This window comes from Castanea sativa, chromosome 7 (assembly GCF_040712315.1).
Source record: "Castanea sativa cultivar Marrone di Chiusa Pesio chromosome 7, ASM4071231v1".
NCBI classification, from domain to species: domain Eukaryota; kingdom Viridiplantae; phylum Streptophyta; class Magnoliopsida; order Fagales; family Fagaceae; genus Castanea; species Castanea sativa.
In genome coordinates, this window is record NC_134019.1 from 9,916,725 (window position 1) to 9,936,892 (window position 20,168).

General features: G+C 33.6%; 1 protein-coding gene and 1 long non-coding RNA gene across 11 annotated transcripts; one reads left to right on the top strand and one right to left on the bottom strand.

The window, feature by feature from the left end:
- Positions 1-304: 304 nt before the first annotated feature.
- Positions 305-1,856, bottom strand: LOC142644658 (uncharacterized). Its single transcript, XR_012845957.1, has 3 exons — positions 1,648-1,856; positions 1,130-1,443; positions 305-577 (listed from the first exon to the last, which is right to left on the bottom strand). It is a non-coding gene; the product is annotated as an uncharacterized LOC142644658 (long non-coding RNA).
- Positions 1,857-8,121: 6,265 nt separating this feature from the next.
- On the top strand, positions 8,122-18,416 carry LOC142643299 (putative disease resistance protein RGA4). Of its 10 annotated transcripts, none has more exons than XM_075817860.1 (13): positions 8,122-11,553; positions 11,815-11,850; positions 12,010-12,106; positions 13,002-13,084; positions 14,165-14,248; positions 15,066-15,329; positions 15,488-15,939; positions 16,243-16,375; positions 16,552-16,664; positions 17,220-17,236; positions 17,361-17,447; positions 17,803-18,004; positions 18,090-18,416. In XM_075817860.1, exon 1 carries the CDS (start codon positions 8,225-8,227, stop codon positions 11,522-11,524), a length of 3,300 nt encoding a protein of 1,099 aa, XP_075673975.1. In that variant the 5' UTR covers positions 8,122-8,224; the 3' UTR covers positions 11,525-11,553; positions 11,815-11,850; positions 12,010-12,106; positions 13,002-13,084; positions 14,165-14,248; positions 15,066-15,329; positions 15,488-15,939; positions 16,243-16,375; positions 16,552-16,664; positions 17,220-17,236; positions 17,361-17,447; positions 17,803-18,004; positions 18,090-18,416. The 10 variants fall into 10 exon arrangements, with proteins under 10 accessions (XP_075673975.1, XP_075673972.1, XP_075673971.1 ...); XM_075817857.1 differs by lacking the exon at positions 17,220-17,236 and adding an exon at positions 17,576-17,684 and having other exon boundaries at positions 17,237-17,447; XM_075817856.1 differs by lacking the exon at positions 17,220-17,236 and having other exon boundaries at positions 16,243-16,384; positions 17,237-17,447.
- Positions 18,417-20,168: the final 1,752 nt, after the last annotated feature.

Below are 20,168 nucleotides of genomic sequence, written 5' to 3' on the forward strand. Positions count from 1 at the left end.
AAAGTGGGCAGTAAAGTAAGCGATAGTATAACCTCACCCCCCTCTTCCTCCCAGCCCCAATATTAATTTTGACAAGAAACTTGGCTATTTTCAACGGTTGAAACAATCGAAAAAAGTATTAAAAACTGTTGAAAAAAATATTTTCAACAGTTGGAATGACCATAGAGAACTGTTGTTAATAACCGTGTCGAAAACATTTTTCTACGGCTTATGCAACCGTTGAAAAAAGTATTACACATTTATCAACGGTTAGTAACCGTCAAAATATAAGTATTTTCTTGTTAAAAAAAATAAATAAATTTGGATGCACTCTTTCACATTAATCAAAATTTAATAATCTAAAACAAACTGTAAAAATCTTTACAACTCAACTACTCTGCCTACTGCCCTTTACACTCTTAAATTTACATTGTTCATCTACATTTCAAAATAGAAGATTCTTATAACTTTTAACCTTAAAGACCAATTCATCGGAAATTTTAAAAACATAGTGACTCACATCTACCATCCAGACATCTATAGCAGGGTCCTCTTCAATGCGCATGAGATCCCATTAATCACTAAGTTCTTTTGATGCCTGCCAAAAGTGTCATCCATTAGTCATTGTTATAAGCGCCAAACCTGAATAAAAAAGTCAAATAAGGGTAGCTCATTTTAGGAAGAAAATGCACCTACCTAAAAAATAAATAAAAATAAAACCAGCACAAAAAAAGTCACATATTAGCAATTTACAAATGTATAGATGCAAACTTGGTAAGTGAAAGTGAATGATTGGACTGAATTATCGACATTTTAAAGGAGGTAATTTATTCTATTTACATTTCCAAAATTCAAATTCAAATAAGAAAACACTTAAAATTGAATAAACTCATTTCTTAAAATTAAAACTGACCATATCAGAACTAGCTAAAACGAAAAGAAATTCAATAAACAAAAAAAAATAACTGTGCACATACTATAAATAGAAACTGAACGTAACTGATTTGGAACAAAGTTTGGGTACCTTATTTCATAAACAATGTACCTTTATTTCATAACTGATTTGGAACAAAGTGTGTGTCTCTTGTGGATCATTCCTAAAAAAAAAAGGAATAATTAATATTTTCAAAAAGGAATAAGAATCCAGTACCTTATATTCATTTCTGATTGCGCTAGGGACCTCGAGGGCCTCGACATCAAAGGAATCAATGCATGCAAATCAGACTCTGCTCGGCATTGTCATCTTCATCCTCCGAATCCAACGCGGCGTCCATGTTCGCAGTCTGCTGTGAAGTGTCGTCGTCTTCGTCATAGTCGTCCTCGATCTCGGAATCGTCTTCGTCCTGGAACACCCAACGTGACTTCGTGGAGTCCATTGAGGCCAGTCCTCCATTGATCTCCGCTCCAAAAATAGTGAAATTTGAACTCTCCTTGACCATTCATTGAGCTGAACTCCCAATGCACCTGCAATCACATTGAAAGCACGCAATACACAAAACCACAAATTCAATTTTGACATAGCATTTCAAATTCAAGAACAAAAACCACAAAAGTTCAAAATCTTTCAAGCGAATAACAGAGTATTGACAAAATTCGAGTCTAAGAAAAAACAAATTGATCATAAATAAGTTTTTAGAACAGCGAAGTCAATAGAAGTAGAATAAATACCTGATCGGAGGGAAAATAATAGAAAAATTGAGTCGAGAATCTGTTTGGTTGTCTTGAAAATAATAGGTCAATCAACCGCCAAGACCTATGAGAGAGCGAAAGCGAGAGCGAGATATAGAGCAAGAGAGAGGGAGCAATTGAATTCTATTTGGTTGCCTAGAAAATAATAAGAAAATTGACAACCAAGACCTATGAGAGAGAGAGAGTGAATTAAAAGCGGTCCCGCGGTACTATTCACACATTTTAAAATTATTTTGCTACAGTGTTTTCAGTTTTCAGTTTTCAGTTTTCAGCAATAAGTTCTATCCAAACGGACCCTATAAATTAGCTATAAATTAAAAGCTCCGTGTTTTTATTTTCAACATTTATAACCTGTTGATAATTTTTTTTTTTCAACCTTCATTCAACTGTTGATATAAATTAGCACTGTTGGATAAATTTCTCACGGCCTATTTAGTACTTATTTCAACAGTTATGTCGATTGTGGAAATATATATGTGAATTTCTCACCATTTATTTCAACAGTTATGTCAACTGTAGAAATACATATTTGAATTTTTCAACAGTTGAGTGCAAATGTAGAAACTAAAAACTTTTATCAACATTTTTTAATGACTGTAGATAAAAATATGTTGAAAAAGCTCACGTTTGTTGTAGTGATTCTGGTGATGAAAAGTTTGGTCTAAGCATTTCTTTGAACAGCGTTTCAAGAAGCATAAAACATAGGCTTGTACTGATATACAATATATGGAGAGGGTTGAACTAATAGCTAGAAGATGCAACCATATTGTTTAAATCTTAAAGCCACCTTAAACTACATTAAATTTGGTAGAGATGTTAGAAGTTCCTTTAAAATAATGCATTCTAAAACTATGAGATTAGTCGAGCAGAAAACAAATACAATAAGAGTAGTATTGTTGTGGGCATAATATTTTCACAACAAAATTTAAATGACAAGTTATTACTGGTTCTCATCTGCGCTAAGTGCCAACTACAAACACCCCTTTTTTTTTTCTTTTTTCTTTTTTATCTATAATTAAGAACTGTCACCTAATTTTTGTTCATAAAAAAATATCTTATTCTAGATTAAGTATGGTTGTTTCCTAAAATTCTAGTAAGATTATTTATTTTCTGAAAACCATCATGCATGTAACCAATATCACCCTAAAAATAAAACCAACCACACATCGAATCACTACAATTTAAGAAAGGAAATAAAAAGAGTAAAATACACGAAAGAACAATATAATAAAAGAGAACTCTTGCATATTTCCTTTTTTTTTTTATCAAAAAAGATTTTATGTATTTTTTATAGAACAAAGTTTTTTTTTTTTTTTTTTGTTGAATCAATAGAACAAAGTTTAACTACAAAATTGGTTGTAATATTTGGCTACAATCTTACTCAATAAAATAAACATTACTACATATTTTGAAAATCTAACTGTTAAATTGCATGCTCTTTACGCTCTTAATACATATGTCAAATTTGTGTCAATCAGATATTATTTATTATATGATCTATAAGCTTATATTTTATACATAATTTTAAACTACAAAAACTTGCAATTTAAACAATTTATTGATGACATAACTATTGATGGTAATTTTTTAAAAAATTTACAAGCATGGAGGATGTAAGAAGAAAATGCAATCAAATGATAGATTTGTCAAAATTCACCTCTAATAAAAAAAATAATGAGTAAGGTTATCATTGATGCATTAATCATTGAGAAATAGCAAAATAGAAAAGAAGAAATACACTATCAGTCAAATATGCACATAAATTGACACAACGTGGTTCAAGGCTTCAAGCTAGCCAATAAAAAATCGGATCACAAATGAGCAGAAGCTTGGATTTTTGTATATCTGTGAACGTCTGTTACGTACAACCTATCAATCATCAATATATATATAAAAGTAGAGACCTCATGCGAGAAAGCATTAGGTCAGCATGAGGTCTTGCCATGTGGCGATCTAATGTTACGTTTAGCCTTTCACATTAACTTCTTCATGTCATTCTTCTCTACTACTCAAACACCATTTATCGTAAATAACCCAAGCCCATCTTTAATAGCTGATGTAAATGATAAGGATTAGTTAATGATAATAAATAATATGACATCCCTTTTCACCTCCTGACTCTTTGAATTCTTCAGATGCTTCAGTTGCCACCTGGTATTAAATTTCTTTAAGATTTCCAATGTCTCTTTTCTCTCTGATTGTTCTACCAGTAGTGACTCAAGGTGAGTTCTTCCTCTTTTCCTCCCATGTTTTTTTTTTCAACGGATTTGTGGCTAATTTGCTTTAGACGTATCTATCCATGTGTAATTGGTTTTCCCTGTGCTAGCCGCTTTGTTTGACAACTTTGTTCTTTTTGGATTCACAATTCCAGTTCAATGTTTAATCATTTGGTATTTTATGGCATTAATTTTTATTGAAAATCCCATCACTTTTGGCTTTGATCAGCAGATCCTGGGTTTTGTTCTATTAGCTATTGCGACCCCAAATTCTGAAAAGGCTTTCAAAGCCTTTATATTAAAGGTACTTTCTCTTTTGTCTCTTTTGATTATGTTAGCTATCTTTTTCCACAGTTGTTGATTCAAATTGCTATGAAGTTTTGGGATTTAGACTACATGATTGTTGGTGAATGAAAAATAGTTATTTCACATGTTGCTCATAGGAGAAACGAAGATTGGTGAGATTTCTTTCATTCAATTGTGGTTCTATCAGGTACTTATCTATCTATTTAATGATTAATTGTAAACATTTGAATTAGTCTATTATGAAGTTTTCGATTGCAATGAGAAAGTTAAGGTGCCAATTCAACATTTCATTTATTTTACACAAATTATGATCTAGAAGAATGGGGAGCTTTTTTGCCAATTTCTGATGGTTGAGGTCCCTCAATTATTATCATGGGTAGTCCCTATTACTGGTGTTTTGGTTTCCTTACGAATAAGAAACTCATCTCTGTATTGCTGGAAACAAAAATATACCACTGTATTTACCTAAAAATTAAAAACCAATTCTAATTCTTTGTTCAATTTTGTGACATTTGTTTACCTATGGCAAGGTTGGCTTGGAACCAAATCACCAAGATCTCTCTCATTCATTGACTGTTTTTCAGGCAACAACTGTAAGTAACCTTTATTCTATCTTTTTATCTCTCTTCTATTTCTTTTGATATATTGATATGTTGTTTGGGTGGGTGCCTTTGGCTGCTTTCAACAATATTTGATGATTTGCTATGCGTTTGATTTTTTATTTTGATTTTTTCTAAATGGACTAACCAACCAAACGTAACTCATATTTCTTTTGCACCATCTTAAAAGTTTATAGCCTTAAATCTTTCTCTCCAAAATTAAAGCCCCAAAAGAACTATTTGCTTTGATCTAATTTGGGTGGTTTGGAGGCATGGCTGTGGCGAGTGGAACCAAACAATTGAAGCCCACATGTCCTCCCAAATCCTTGCTAAATCTTTTTTTTTTTTTTTTCCTCTTTTTCTTAAGTTACTTTTTTATTACAATTTTGTTCTCTCATGTCATACCCATTATATCAATGAAAACGAAGAGGCCCTTTTATCTTACTTTCCTAATATTAATTTCCCATATATAGAGCTTAAATGACTAAGCAAGACTAACCGTGTTTTGTGTTATTTCTATATTGCTTAGTGTGGGGGTAAGTTTTTCTAATTCACATTATTAGTCCAAAATTTTACAGAGACTTTGTGGCTGAATGAGTTTTCAAGGTTCAAATTTTAATAGGTTGGTGGTTGTTTTTCTGTGTTTTAAATTAAGTTGTGACCAAAAGATAATTGAAAAAAAAAAAATCTCCCAACTTTAACGGTTTGGTTTCAGGATTCCACAATTCTTTTGTTGACAATTATATTTGTTTCCCCAGTATGCTATCATTCTATAATTTTGATTTTTTGTCCTTTGTTTTTTGAGAAACAATCACACATAGAAGTAAAGGAGAGGGAATGAGTCTAACACAAAAGCATACCACAATACACTCTCTCAAGTAATGTGGAATAATAATCTTTTTATTTTTATTTTGAATCAAACACACACATCACACACGAGGGATTGTGCTTTTGTGCTTGATTCTCTTCTTAATCTATCTCAAATTGTGAATAACTTTTAATTTTTGTGATTCTAAAAAAAAAAGTTCATAATAATACGAGGAACCTATACATATCATTTGAGTTTGGGATAAGTCTAACACACCCTCTCTTGGCTCTATCTCTCTACATCACCAACACCTGGTGAGCTTCTCATACAATGTAACTAATTATCTAATGTTACTGGTATACTAAACAATTCTAATTGAAAACTAACTATAAATATATTTTGAAATTGGAAAAAATGTGTTACTTAATGTTATTACTTTAAAATATGTTAAACATTCTACATAATTTTTCCTCTAATTTTGCATTTAGCTTTTTTGAACCTCCATTATGTTTTTTTTTTTTTAATGTTATGCAAAAGTTCACATTAACATATTTTACTGTTATCTCATTAATGTCTCATTAATTGACTAAGCTTTAACCACATTTTTCTCTATTCTTCATGTCTTTTAGCATACCCACCATTTTAGTATTTTAAAAAAAGCAAAAAAATAATAATAATTAAGGACTAATAGTAATAACTAACTAGACAAGGTTCTGAAGAGAGATAGAGAGACAAAAATGTTGTGTATTATTAAATAAAACATATTGTTTCACTATATATTACCAAAAGACTTGTGACTGTCAAAGCATTTGAAAGAGAGAAAGAGGAATTTGAGATGTCACCACCTCTGTTATATAGGCCTCCCACTACCATCAAGATGCCGAAACCCCTACGGGTTTTTTCTTTTCTTTTTTCCTTTTAAAATTAGGGACTTAAATATGATTTAGGTTTCGGTAATTTAGTTAAATAGTTTTTGTTTTGGGTATTTAAGTAGAGAGAATATTTGGTGTGCAATGTAAAGCCATGTTTTACCATGGTTTAATTTTAAATCATCTATAAGATACATGCATACACATTTGCCCACATCATATCTTAATGTCACACTATCGATGAGTAGAAGATAGTGAGAGAGTTGGACATACTTTCATTTTATGGTATGAAATATGAGAACACAACACAAATTAATTGATTTTCATGGTCCTGTTACTCTTTTGCATTTATCTTTGGTTAATTTCATGATTTAAAAAAAAAGAATTACCTTGAGAAGGCTATAAATATACAGTGAAACTACTAAACTAATTTTAATATCTTAAAATGTATATGTTTCTTTACTCTAATTTAATTTACTTTTTATTTATAATACATGTACAATATTATTCAAAACCGTCGTACATAAAATATCAAAAAATTATCCGTGCATCGCACGGGCAACTTACTAGTATCTTATAAATGTTCATAGTAGAGTGGAGCTTTATGTCTTTGTTTGCTTCTATGTATTTTTCTATGAGTGCCTTTCATTTGCCCTTTCCACTGCTTGTAAATTCCTTAATAGCATTTATGAATATTATACTTGTCACAGGTTTTGTAGGGAGACTGTGTGGAGATCCGAGATGAGAGTGAATTCCATTTGCAGTGATTTAAAGAGAGGACAGAAAGGGTGTGTTGTGATGTTCTTATGTTAACGAGACTTCTGCACTTCTTATTGTTGCATACTTTTCACTATGTTTTATTCTTGCTGTACCTTTGCTTTTATAGTAGTATTTCAGTAATATTTTGTAATAAAACATGTATAATTTGGAGTGAATATGTTATTTTCTATAATCATACATTTTGGATATGAATGCTTAATGTGTGTGATGGTAACATGAAATTTTTTAATACTTTGTTTTATTTAAAATAAAATTAAAAAATCTCTTTTCCTCTTCCTCGTGAAAGAAGCCACAGCAAAAAGAAGAGGCCATAACATTAATTCCACCTTGTTATGGTATTTGTGACATTCATTTTAATTAGCTTAATTACTGTTGGATTTACTGGGAATCCAACGGGCCATATGTGCAATCTTACAGAAATGTTTATATGTTCTTCAAGGTGGTATGGTACTATATATATATATATATATATACTTAAAGAAGCTTATTTATACTGTTGTTGCATGCCAGTGATTTTTTGAGAGTGACCTTACTGTCACCCTTATGAATGATTCCACAATAGTTTCTTACTTTCTTTTACTTGTTGTATAGGTGGTCGAGAGTGTGAACGGGCCTTTGTGAAAAGAAGATAAAGTTAAATAAGAATGGTATGAGAAAAGGAATATTTTAAATGCCAAGCACCTCTATTCAAAGATAGTGACTTTTTACTCAATTATTGAGCAATACTGGGGCCTTCTTGCCTTTTTCTTTTGTCTTCATTGAAACCATTATTGAGGAGCACATGGGGTTGTTGTTAAAGTAGTAATTATTGAGCAGTGGAGCCGTTGTTCACATTTATCTGTTTATTTCTAAGTGGACTTGACTTTACATAACTAGCCAATTCTTCCTTCACGGCCACTTTATTCTTCCTCCTCCAATATTTCAAACTACTCTCTATCAGCTAAGCTTGCTACGTTTTCTTTCATCCAACAAGAACAAATGGCCGATGCAATCCTGTATGGCGTTGTACAGAAGATCATTGAAAGCTTGGGCTCGTTTACTCTCAAACAGATTGGATCGATCTGGGGTGTCAAAGATGATCTCGAAAAAATGAACAAAACTGTTCTCGCTATTCAAGCTGTACTTCAGGATGCAGAGGAGCAGCAGGTCCAGAACCACCAAGTCAAGCTGTGGCTCAACAATCTCAGAGATGTAGTTTTTGATGCGGATGACTTGCTGAGCGAGTTCTCCACTCATGTGTTTCGGCGTAAGGTGATGGGTGGTGATAAAAAGGCAAAGAAGGTACGTATTTTCTTTTCAAGATCAAACCAACTTGTTTTTAGTTTTAAGATGGCTTGCAAAATAAAGGCTACAAGGGAGAAGCTTAATAATATAGCAACTGATTGGAAAAACTTTCACTTGGAGTTGGTAGAGCGTCCTTTAAAGACACAGGATGTGACTAGGGACAGGGACCAAACTCACTCATATATAGGTGAAGAAGAAGTTATTGGGAGAGAAGAGGATAGGAAGGCCATCGTAGATCTATTGTTGGACCTTGATGTGAAAGACAATGTCTCATTCATATGCATAGTGGGGATTGGAGGGTTGGGGAAAACCACACTGGCTCAATATGTATACAATGATAAAAATGTCAAGGACTATTTTGAGTTGAAGATGTGGGTGTGTGTAGCTGAAGACTTTGATGTTAAAAAAATTGTTGAAAAGATAATTGAATCTGCGACTAAAACAAAACCTGAAAATCTTGGGATGGATCCATTGCAAAATAAACTCCGTGAACACCTCGACAAAAAGAAGTACTTACTTGTGTTGGATGATATTTGGAATGAGGATGAAGAGAAATGGTGTAATTTGAAAAGACTTTTGATGGGTGGTGCAAAAGGAAGTAAAGTAGTGATAACTACACGAACCAACTTGGTTGCGGAGATTACTAGTACTATCTCATCGTATTCTCTAAAAGGCTTGTCAAGGGATCAATCTTGGTCATTATTGAAGAAAGTTGCTTTTAAAAAAGGTCAGGAGACCATCAATTCTAACCTCGAAGCAATTGGGATGGATATAGTAGAAAAATGTCAAGGAGTACCTCTTGCTTTAAGGACGATAGGGAAAGTCTTATTCTTCAAAAAAACTGAAGATGAGTGGTTATACATCAAGAATACTAAACTCACAGATGTAACTCAATTAAAAAATGGTATTATGCCGATTTTAAAATTGAGTTACGATTATCTCCCATCACATTTAAAATGTTGTTTTGCATATTGTTCATTGTTTCCCAAAGATTATTTGATTGATAAGTTGACATTGATACAATTATGGATATCACAAGGTTTTATCCAATCATCAGAGGAGAGCCATCAACTAGAGCATGTTGCCAATGAGTACTTCATGGAGTTACTTTGGAGATCCTTCTTCCAAGAAGCAGAAGAAGATGGAGGCATGAATAGGAGGTTTAAAATGCATGATTTAATCCATGATCTTGCACAATATGTATCAGAGACTAATTGTACACTAGTTGATACCAGTGCAAAAAATGTGAAAGAAAAAGGACACCATCTATCGTTTCCATTTTACAATGTTTCATTCTTTAAGGAGAGTTTAAGCACGTTGGTTAAAGCAAACAAGATACGAACATTTATATTGGCATACGATGAGTGGGTTTATGATCAGGGAACAATTGAAGAAGCAACTCTCAAAAAACTTATTTCTACTTTTAGATACTTGCGTGCATTAGACCTACATGGTTTAAATATGAAGATGTTGCCAAATACCATAGGTACTTTGATGCACCTAAAATACCTTGATCTTTCCTCTAATGATATTGAGGTTCTCCCTAGTTATATTACTAAATTGGTGAATTTGCAAACATTAAAGCTCTCTCAATGTGAAAAGCTTAGGGAGTTACCGGTAGATATTCAAAAAATGGTCAGCCTCAAGCACCTTGACGTTTTCTTTAGTGATATTGAGGTTCTCCCTAGTTCTATTACAAAATTGGTGAATTTGCAAACATTAAAACTCTGTGGGTGTGGAAAGCTTAGGGAGTTACCTGTAGATATTCACAAAATGGTCAGCCTCAAGCACCTTGACCTAGCAGATTGTGAGAATTTGACTCATATGCCATGTGGATTAGTGCAATTGACTTCTCTTCAAACATTATCCTTATTTGTTGTGAGTAAGGGTCCTGTAGGTTCTTCCAAGCATTGCGGTGGGCTAGCGGAATTAAACAAGCTAAATGACTTGAGAGGAACATTAGAGATTAAAAATTTGGCATGGGTGAAAGATGCCACCTCAGAATTCAAGGCTGCAAATTTGAAGGAGAAGCAATATCTCAGTGAATTGAAATTAAGATGGAATCCGGAGGGTGATGATGGTGTAGATGCCAATGATGATGAAAATCCCATGAATAGCCTCCAACCACATGGAAGTTTAAAATCTTTGGTAGTGGACGGGTACATGGGTGTGAGAGTTTCGAGTTGGCTTTCATTCTTAACAAATCTCGTTAAGTTATTTATATTCGGTTGTAAGAAGTGCCAATATTTGCCACCGTTGTATCAACTCCCAACTCTCCAAGAACTAACTATTTCGACTATGGATGGTCTGGAGTACATGACAGAGGGGGATATGAATGATGAGATATCTGCTTCACTGGCATCACCATCGACATTTTTCCCATCCCTTGAGGACCTCAATATCTCTAATTGCCCAAATCTAAAGGGATGGTGGAGGAGTGTGGATAAGGGGAATGAGGCAACAACGACATCAACAATATCATCATCATCAACAAATCACTATCACCAGCACATACCGTCATTTCCGCGTCTTTCTAGTTTATGGTGGGAGAATTGCCCTAAGATGACTTGCATGCCGCTATTTCCAAATCTTGAAGAAGGGCTTTGGTTGTTGAATAGCAGTTGGAAGGTAGTGGAAGAGACAATAGAGATGAATAATAGGGGAGGAAGGGCTTCTTCATTTCCGTCCTCTTCCTCTTCCTCTTCCTCCTCCTTCTCCCCTCCTCTCTCCAAATTAAAGGTTTTGCGTTTGTGCGAGATACAGGAGTTGGAGTCTCTGCCAGAGGAGTGGTTTAAAAACCTAACTTCTCTTGAGTACCTGTTTATCCAGCATTGTCCCAATCTGACGTCACTTCCCGAAGGGATGAGTCACCTCTCCTCTTTACGGAGCTTGACAATTGAGGGCTGTCCCCAATTAAAGCAAAGATGCGAGAAGGAAAATGGAGAGGATTGGGATAAGATTTCTCACTTCCCATATCTTAACATCAAAGATTGAAAAGTTGAACTACTGCATACGCTTCCCTGGTATGTTCTTCACTCTTCTCTGATTTTTTTTATTTTTTTTAACTTCTTTGATAATTTCTGTAATTCTAAACGCAATATTTTTAAAGCTCAAACAAAACCAAAATTAAAAAACTCTATAATTTCTCGTATGAACTTTCCCACACACAAATTAAAAAACAGAACTTTTCGTTTTCTTTTTCCCAGTTTCTTTTTCTTCTCCTAGACATAGCCTGGGCCTCATTATATGGGTTTCTGAATGTGTGATTGATGCTGAAATTGCAGAAAGAACAAGAGGATTTCAAATGGAAAGAAGAAAGCGTAAGTATTATATAAGCAAAACTCTTCATTTTTTAATTTGTTTTGATTTTAGTTGTTTTTATGTAAAAATATGAAATTTTATATAAATCTTTTCTGGGTTTCATTTAAAATATACATTTTTTTTCCTTGCTGGGTTCCATTTTATGGACATGTTTGCAGTTATTCTTGAAGTTTCAGAAGTTGGTACGCAAGATTCTTCTAGACAAAAATGGCTTATTCAGACATGGATGATGATGATGACAAAAAAGTAGCACCGGTGCGTTTTTTTTTTTTTGTTGCTAAGAATATGTTTATGATCCGTGTACTTCTATTAATAACCTCCTCCTGCCCTGTGTGATCAGCTGTAACATTATTAGGATTACAACTGTGGCTTTCTACTTCTTCAGTGTGCTAGAACCCCTGTTTCAACCTTCTCTTGGTAAACAAGAGTTGGCATGTGAAGAAAAATATTGACCTATTGTGTCTACTGGCAAAACTAAAATTTTATAGTTTACAATAATAGCTTGGTTCACATGGGTATAAGAAAATATTTTGAATTATTGAACTAATGAATTAAGGAGGGGGCATACTATCTATGGCAAGAGTAATGTTACTGTGTGTTTTAGGTAGTATTTCCTTTTTTAATGTCCCTATAGTTCTAAACTTGCTTGTACCTTCTTGCTTTTGTGTTGCAATATAAATCCACAGACCATTTCCAATGATTTTAGGGTATCATAAACTTGATTGTACTGTTTGAAGAAGAGATTGCGTGTTGGTCACTACTGACATCAGGCATCTTACTGCACTAATAATTTGGTTAAAGGATTTCTAGGTTGAGATTGGGCTTAAATAATCACTGGATATTGTTATAAACTCTGGAGAACAAATGCAAAAAGGATAATTTAAAAGAAGAGGAAGAAAAAAAATAAAACAGAGAGAGATAAGATTGCCTCAGAATCAAAAGAAGGCCTTTTTAGAGTTTCAGCTAGAAAATAATTACTAGAATTCCTATTGTCAGTAGGGTGCAACCACTTCAAATTCTTAAGTATCGATGTTTTTAGTTATTTATCCATAACTTGCATAAAACATCTGCATAGTGTTTCATTTTATTTTATTTTTTATTTTTTTTCTTCTGATGTTTTGGAAAATTTAATTACTATTTCTATATGTAGAGATATTTTGAAGCGCAAAGCAAACTTTTGAAAGGGTGTCAGCAAGACTAGGGGACAATTGGTAAAAACTTCTCACATCAAAGGTATGTGCTTAATTGTTTATTCTATACTGTTTTCATATGATGAGAAACGTCTCAGTTGATCTCATATGCAGAACCAATTGGTGCTCATTCAAACTTTAGGGCTCTGTACTTGTGCAACAAGTCAGCTAATGAAGCATAGGGAAATCAAGGTTTTATAGCCCAAAAAAAAAAAAAAAATTTTTGTTTGGTTGCATCTGAGGAACGGAATTTGGATCCTCTATGAATCAAAAAATAAAAAGTCATTTACCAGAATGGCCTCTCAATTTGCCCAAAAAAGGTTGAAAAGGAAAAGTAAAAAATTGTTACTTCTCCTTCAACAAGTCATTTCTTCTTTAATGGTAATGTTCATTCTTTATTGGTTCTCTCTCACTTTTCCACTCTGTCTCCCATGACCTTGAAAACCTGACCACTCAATGGCAGTGGCTTCATGTAGCTTATCAATTTACTTCATGCGGGATTTTTGAAAGAAAGTTGCATTGTTGTGTTATGTAGGGAGTGAAAAAGACCATGCTTTTCAGCATTTGACTTTGTGTGGGTGTGGGTCTGCTGCGAGGTTAATGGGGGTGACAATCACCTGCATTACATTATTTTGACTTGATTCATTTTGCTTTAATGTTGTTAAATATGTTTCTGTTGTTTGCTTTCTAGTTTAAAATTGTCAAGCTTTTTTATCGAATTTTTTTCCTACTTAAAAATTCCATCTTTTAATCATGCTACATTATAGGTTGAGATTAGGCTTAAAGAACAGCTGGATATGATTATAAACTTTGCAGAACAAATGGCAAAAGGATAGTAAAAAAGAAGAGGAAGAAAAAAAAAAAAAACAAAAACAAAGAGAGAGAGAGAGATGAGACAAGATTGCCTCAGAATCAGACGAAGGCCTTTTTGGAGTTTCAGCTAGAAAATAATTACTAGAATCTTTATTGTCAGTTGGGTTGAACCACTTAAAATTCTTAATTATCAATGTTTTTAGTTGTTTATCCATTTCTTGCTTAAATGGAGATGACATCTGCGTAGTGTTTTATTTTATTTTATTGCTGCTGATGTTTTGGAAAATTTATTTACTATTTCTTTATGCAGGGATATTTTGAAGTGCAAAGAAATTTTTTGAAAGGGTGCCGGTAGGAAGCAGGGTATGATTGCTAAAAACTTCTCACATCTTAGGTATGTGCTTAATTTGTTATTTTGTGCTGTTTTCTTGTGATGAGAAACATATCAGTTGATTGCATATGCAGAACCAATTGAGGCATAGGAAAACCTAGGCATCAAAATTGGTGCTTATTCAAAATTTAGGGCTCTGTAATCGTGCAACAAGCCAGATAATGAAGCATAGGGAAATTAAGGTTTTTAGCTTACAATCGTAGCTTAGTTCATAAGGTGTATAAGAAAAAAACTTGAAATTATGGAAGTAATGAACATTGAAGTTTATGCAGGATAAAAGCAAGGTTATAGTGTCCTATAGGCTCCATCCATAGGTAGACATTTTCTGTCATCCTTAAATTTATAGACTTTGGGGATTTCTTCTTGGTTTGGTGTTGCATTAGAGATTCATAGGCCTTTCCCAATAAATTTGGGTCTCATAATTGTAAATATAATTTTAGAAAGTATGTGAGCTAGTCTTTAATGGCATCAGGCATTGTACTGCATTAATAATTAGAACTGTCAAGGATTTTAAGGTTGAAATCAGACTTAAGAAATAGCTGGTTGTGGTTAAAATTCTGCAAAGCAAAGCAAAATGTGTGTGTGTGTGTGTGTGAGAGAGAGAGAGAGAGAGAGAGAGAGAGAGAGAGAGAGAGAGAGATTGCATATATGGAACTCATGGCTTAGGTTTGTGGTTCTTCACTTTTGTCTCTGTATTTATTCAAACATGTTCCTATGTTGTGGCCTGTTATGTCTCTCTCATTAGTGTATCTTTTGTTCCTATGAGAAAATGTTTGGTTGTGTTTGTTGTAATTGTGACAGTTCTGTTTAACATTTGTAGGAATTTTCAGCAATCATCTATATAGTCCGTTGTCATGTGGCCGTATGGGGGATCACGTGGCATCGGTGCTTTACAGACCAGCCAAATGATGCAAGTCTACCATTGCACTGCAAAGCCCCTCATACCTGCCTGCAACACTTATAGACGTGGGGCTTTGCTCTGCTGCCATTGGATAAATACTTTGATGTGCCTCTTCCTAACACCTTAAGGTTTTGGTAGCACTGGCTGGCATTCACGGTCCTAACAATATTGGCTTGAATTTGGGTGATAGTTTTATGAATATATGGCTAAATGAATAAAGACTTTAATATTTTATCTAATAGTATATTTTATACATGTTTATTAGAGTGGAGCTCTTTTTGTGTGTTTGTGTTTCTGTAAATTTGTTCTTTCTAATTTTCTCTTTGCACTTTTTGATTCAGGAATGGCATTTGTGAAAATTCTACTTGTTACAAATTTGTATAGAGAGATTGTGTGAAGGTCTGAGAAGAGTGTGATTTCCATGTGCAGTGGTGCTGAAACCTTCTGAAACAGGTTTCATCATAGGCGTTGAATTTGAGAAACAAGATAGCAACATCATTTTAATTTTGCTTGAATTATCGGGCTTTGATGAATTAATTGGTTTCAAAAGCTGTGTGGAAGAAGAATGTTGTGATATTGATGAGGCAAAATTGTGGTATGGGAGGAGAATTCGGTCAAAGATGATGGGGTTTGAAGAGAAGATTTCCCTCATGACTGCTACCATGGTTGGAAGCAAGGGTGTGTTGAGTTATATACTGGAAACCAGTTGTGTTGATGTTAACCAGGCTTGTGGTTTGGATGGGCTTCTGCACTTCATTTTGTTGCTGCTGTGAATTTTTCTACTTCAACTGAGGTTATTAAGCTCTTGCTTGATGCTTCTGCACTTCATTTGTCTTGTTGCATACTGTTGACTATGTACAGTAAAACTTGTTCATTTTATTCTAGCTGTTTCTTTGCTTTATAGTAGTAATTGCATTTAGGTAATATTGTGTAATGGAACATGTATTTGGGGTGAATGTTGATTTCTATAATCATGCATTTTGGATATACATAATTGGAGTGTAAGCAAGGGTGGATGCATTTCAATAATCATGCATTTTGGATATGTATTTGGGATGGATGTTAATGAATTCCTTCTTTTGTTTTATTAAAAAAGAATCTTTTGCCCTCTTCCTCATAATATAAGAGAAGCTGCAGCATAAAGAGGTGGTGGAAGGGGAGCATGAAGTTTGCTACTACAACAATCGTGGCTAACAAGGGAGGTCATACATTAGTTCCACCATGTGATGGTAACTTGGGTTAGAGAGAGATTTATTTTTGACATTCACTAGTTTAATAACTGTTGGATTGATAAAAGGACACGTTACATCTTATGTATCACGTACTCATCTATAGTTTTTTTTTTTTCTTCAATTTTTTTGCTGGTAATGTTTTTGGACATTTTATTTGCAATTTGGATTTGCAGAAACAGTTTGAAGCCCAAGGCAAACATTCAAAAGGGTCCCAGGAGGAAGTAGGGGATGATTGCCAAAAATTGCTCACATCTTGGAGTTTGGAGAGGATGAACCTGCCCATGAGGTATGTGCTTAATGATTTATCCTATTCTTCTTAGAAACTCCAATGCTATTTCTTCTGATGAGTAACATTTCAGTTGATCTAATATGCAAAACCAATTGATGCACAGTAAAAACCTAGTGTTCTATTTGTTTGATGTCTCATTTGTAGTAGTTGTAGTGCATCTTCCATCTGTTATCACTTATCACATTCCAAAATAAATTGTAGATTAATGTTATTGAAACAGAGGTTGCATTTGATATGGAGGAAGAGTGCATTTATGGGACTTATATATTAGCTTTATGGTCCTTCACTTTAGTCTTTGTATATGTTTGAACATGAACCTATGCTTTGGCATGTTATGGATCTCTAGAATCCTATCTGTACTAGGTTAATTCAAAACTTTTGATCTCTCTCTCTCTCTCTCTCTCTCTGCATGGAAGGGCCCTTCAAGTTTATGTTATCAAGTAATTATTATAGTTTGTTCTTAATTTTGAGACCATTTTTTCTTCTCATGCTCTTATGTCCTCCAGTTTATGATCATCTAGTTTTTGGTTAATAATCCTAACTCTGATTTAGTGATCTTCTTGCTGTAGGTAATTCCATTTTTACAGAAAAACTTGCACTGAAACATGCTGGAGCTTCTGCTATGGATTCTGTGTTAAAAAAGATATCCCAAGAAATATAACATCACCAGTTAACATTTTGTCCTTTATGAAGCTGCAAAACATGGGTGAATGCTATAAGTGACTGGAAGTTCCTTGCTATGCTTCCAAGTTTAAGATATGCACATTTTGTTATGATCCTGTAAGCATGAATTTAATTTTTTTGGTCAAATGATGATCATGAAATGCATTCATTTGTTTCTTTTTGGTTGGCTTGATAACTTAGATACAAGTGATGTGTATTTGAGATCTGTCCATCTTGTTCCCCAGAGGGGAGAAAGTACCAGTTCAACTGAGCCACAAAATGCATTCATTGCATGATATGGACATAGACACATGGATAAGTTGGAAAGTTTTCATGTTCCCACTTGAATATATAGTTAGGTTTTAACTTTTCTATAAGCGCCATATTTTTTTTCCTTTCTAATTTGCCAATTTTTCTGCATGTAAATTCCTAAATAGCATTTTAAATATTTTATTTGTTACAAATTTTGTAGAGAGATTGTTTGGAGGGCTGAGATAAGAGTAATTTCCATGTACAGTCATTCCAAGAGCTTTCTCAAATAGGTTTCATCCTGGGTGGTGAAGTTGAGATACAAGAGGATTTGCAACATCATTAATTGATTGTTACTGGGTAAACAGGATATCATATGGAGTTCGATGAATGAGAGCGAGAAGACGAGGACAGAAAGAGAGGAGGTGGGTTCATGTATGACACTTTTATTTGGGATTAAATGAATGACTCTTTATTGAAACAGGCAATATGTCTTCTTGTTCAAAATAGGTATCTGTGAATAGGTGTTTGTGAACTGGGATTCATGCAGGTCTGCACATATGCATTGGTTATACTTATTGATACCCAAGTGGCCCTACGCCCTCCAGCTGCAATTTGTAAGAAGACTGATTCTATTGATTCAACTTGTATGCCTATTGGTTTGATCATGTAATGTTACTGTTGGAAAGCTGTATTGAATCTGGCTTTAATTTAAGTTGTGCCCTCAACTTTAGGAGGTTTTTATTACAACAATGTTAAAAGTATATATACTACTGTATTGAACTTGTTCTCGACAAGAGTTCGGCCATTATTTAAAGTAACACATTTTTCATTGAATACTAGATGAGTGAGTGGAGCCCATCTATACCTCCATTTACTTGACAAAATGATTGTCTTTAGTTACTGCCTCTCTTATTGGTAGCATAGTGAGAATGCTTTCTACAATGCTTTGAGGCAGATCACTTATCAAATCCAAATCCGGCGAATCACCCATTTGTGTGTCTCACCTAAAATGACTAAAGCAATGCCAACACAACCCATAAGTAACTCAAGAGCACAAGAAGTTTGCCTGCCAAAAGCCAACTTTTTAACAGACTTGATTCGTTTTCAATACAAGAAGCAGATTAAATCATAGCACACCCTTGGAGTCATGAAGTCCACAACAACTGTAGAACCTTTCAAGTTAATGTGTTACAAACATAAGCCAGCCTACCGAATCTGAATACAGACCAGGCAATACTATGGAGTAGAGTGGAAGACCAATTTGTGGACACACAATACAGAATACAACAGAGGATTAAGTTCCAGTGTTCCACAATTGTCAATCTTCCAAACCACACCTTAACACTATACTAAAATCTCTTAATCAAATTAACTCTAAATGTGTTTTACAAATTCACTCGAACGAAACCAGAATACAAAAGCTTTGAGACTCAATCTGCGCACGACTCCAATTCCGATGTGCTGTTTTGTCACTGGATTATGAAACGCAAAAAGCTTCAAATTTCAACATTTTGATGTAAAAATGCAGTTCAATGCAGAGCAATATACAAGCAAGAAACTCTAACAAATTGACATATTAGATTTAAAGTAACTCCTCGGATTTAAATTAATGCAATGATAATTTAGAACAAAAACCAAGGTCATATGTTGTTTATTCCTCAGCAAATCACTTACTTGTTTGGATAGTTTAGACGGTAATTGGGGCTCTTCCGCTCTTATTGAGCTATGGGCTGCTGGTTCTGGGCAAACTCTATTGCATATGGTATACAAGTTAAATGAATTTTGGCTTTTAAGTTTTAACTTCAACTAGTCACATTGCGTGAGAAAATTTGACGATTTGAGTTTTTGTTAAGTGAAAAATGAAAATAGTAAATAAAACTTATAAGTGAGTCTCAAATTCTTTTTAAAATGATGTTATTATTTTCTGACAAAGTATAGTCGATACAATATATTATATTTACTAAATTAATCTATTTATATTTGTTATTTAAAAGCTTTCTAAATTTTGTAATTTTTTTTCAAAGAAACATAATGCATTTTATATCCAATTATTATATAAAGCGAGATATTTTATAAATAATGTAATGTGTGGTTACTAGTTAGAATTTGTTTCAAGTACTCTTTACAAACTATTCATTCTCTAGAATCCATAGGCCTTGATTGGCCTAAAAATGAAAAATTTATAAATAAACTCTTTACTTATATTAGAAAAAAAAAAAAAGACTTTAATAACGTAAAAAAAATGAATTTTATGAAAAAATTTCCAACATTATGTTGAGAATGTGACATAATTTTTTATAAAGCAGCTCTTCTTTCTACACAAACCTCTCCTCTCAAAGCATCAACTAAATGGACTAAACTAAACTGAAATGGAAGGAACTGGACCAAGTGTACCAAATAAACCTAAATAGAGCCAACTAGACATAATAGATAGAAAGTCCAAATTAGATTGAAATGAACCAAATATTATTTATTGATGCTAAGTATACAATTATTTATAGGTTTGTAATAAATATTTATTTTCATCTATTAACACGTGAATAATACCAATAATTAAATTCCAAATAAATCAGAACAAATCTAATC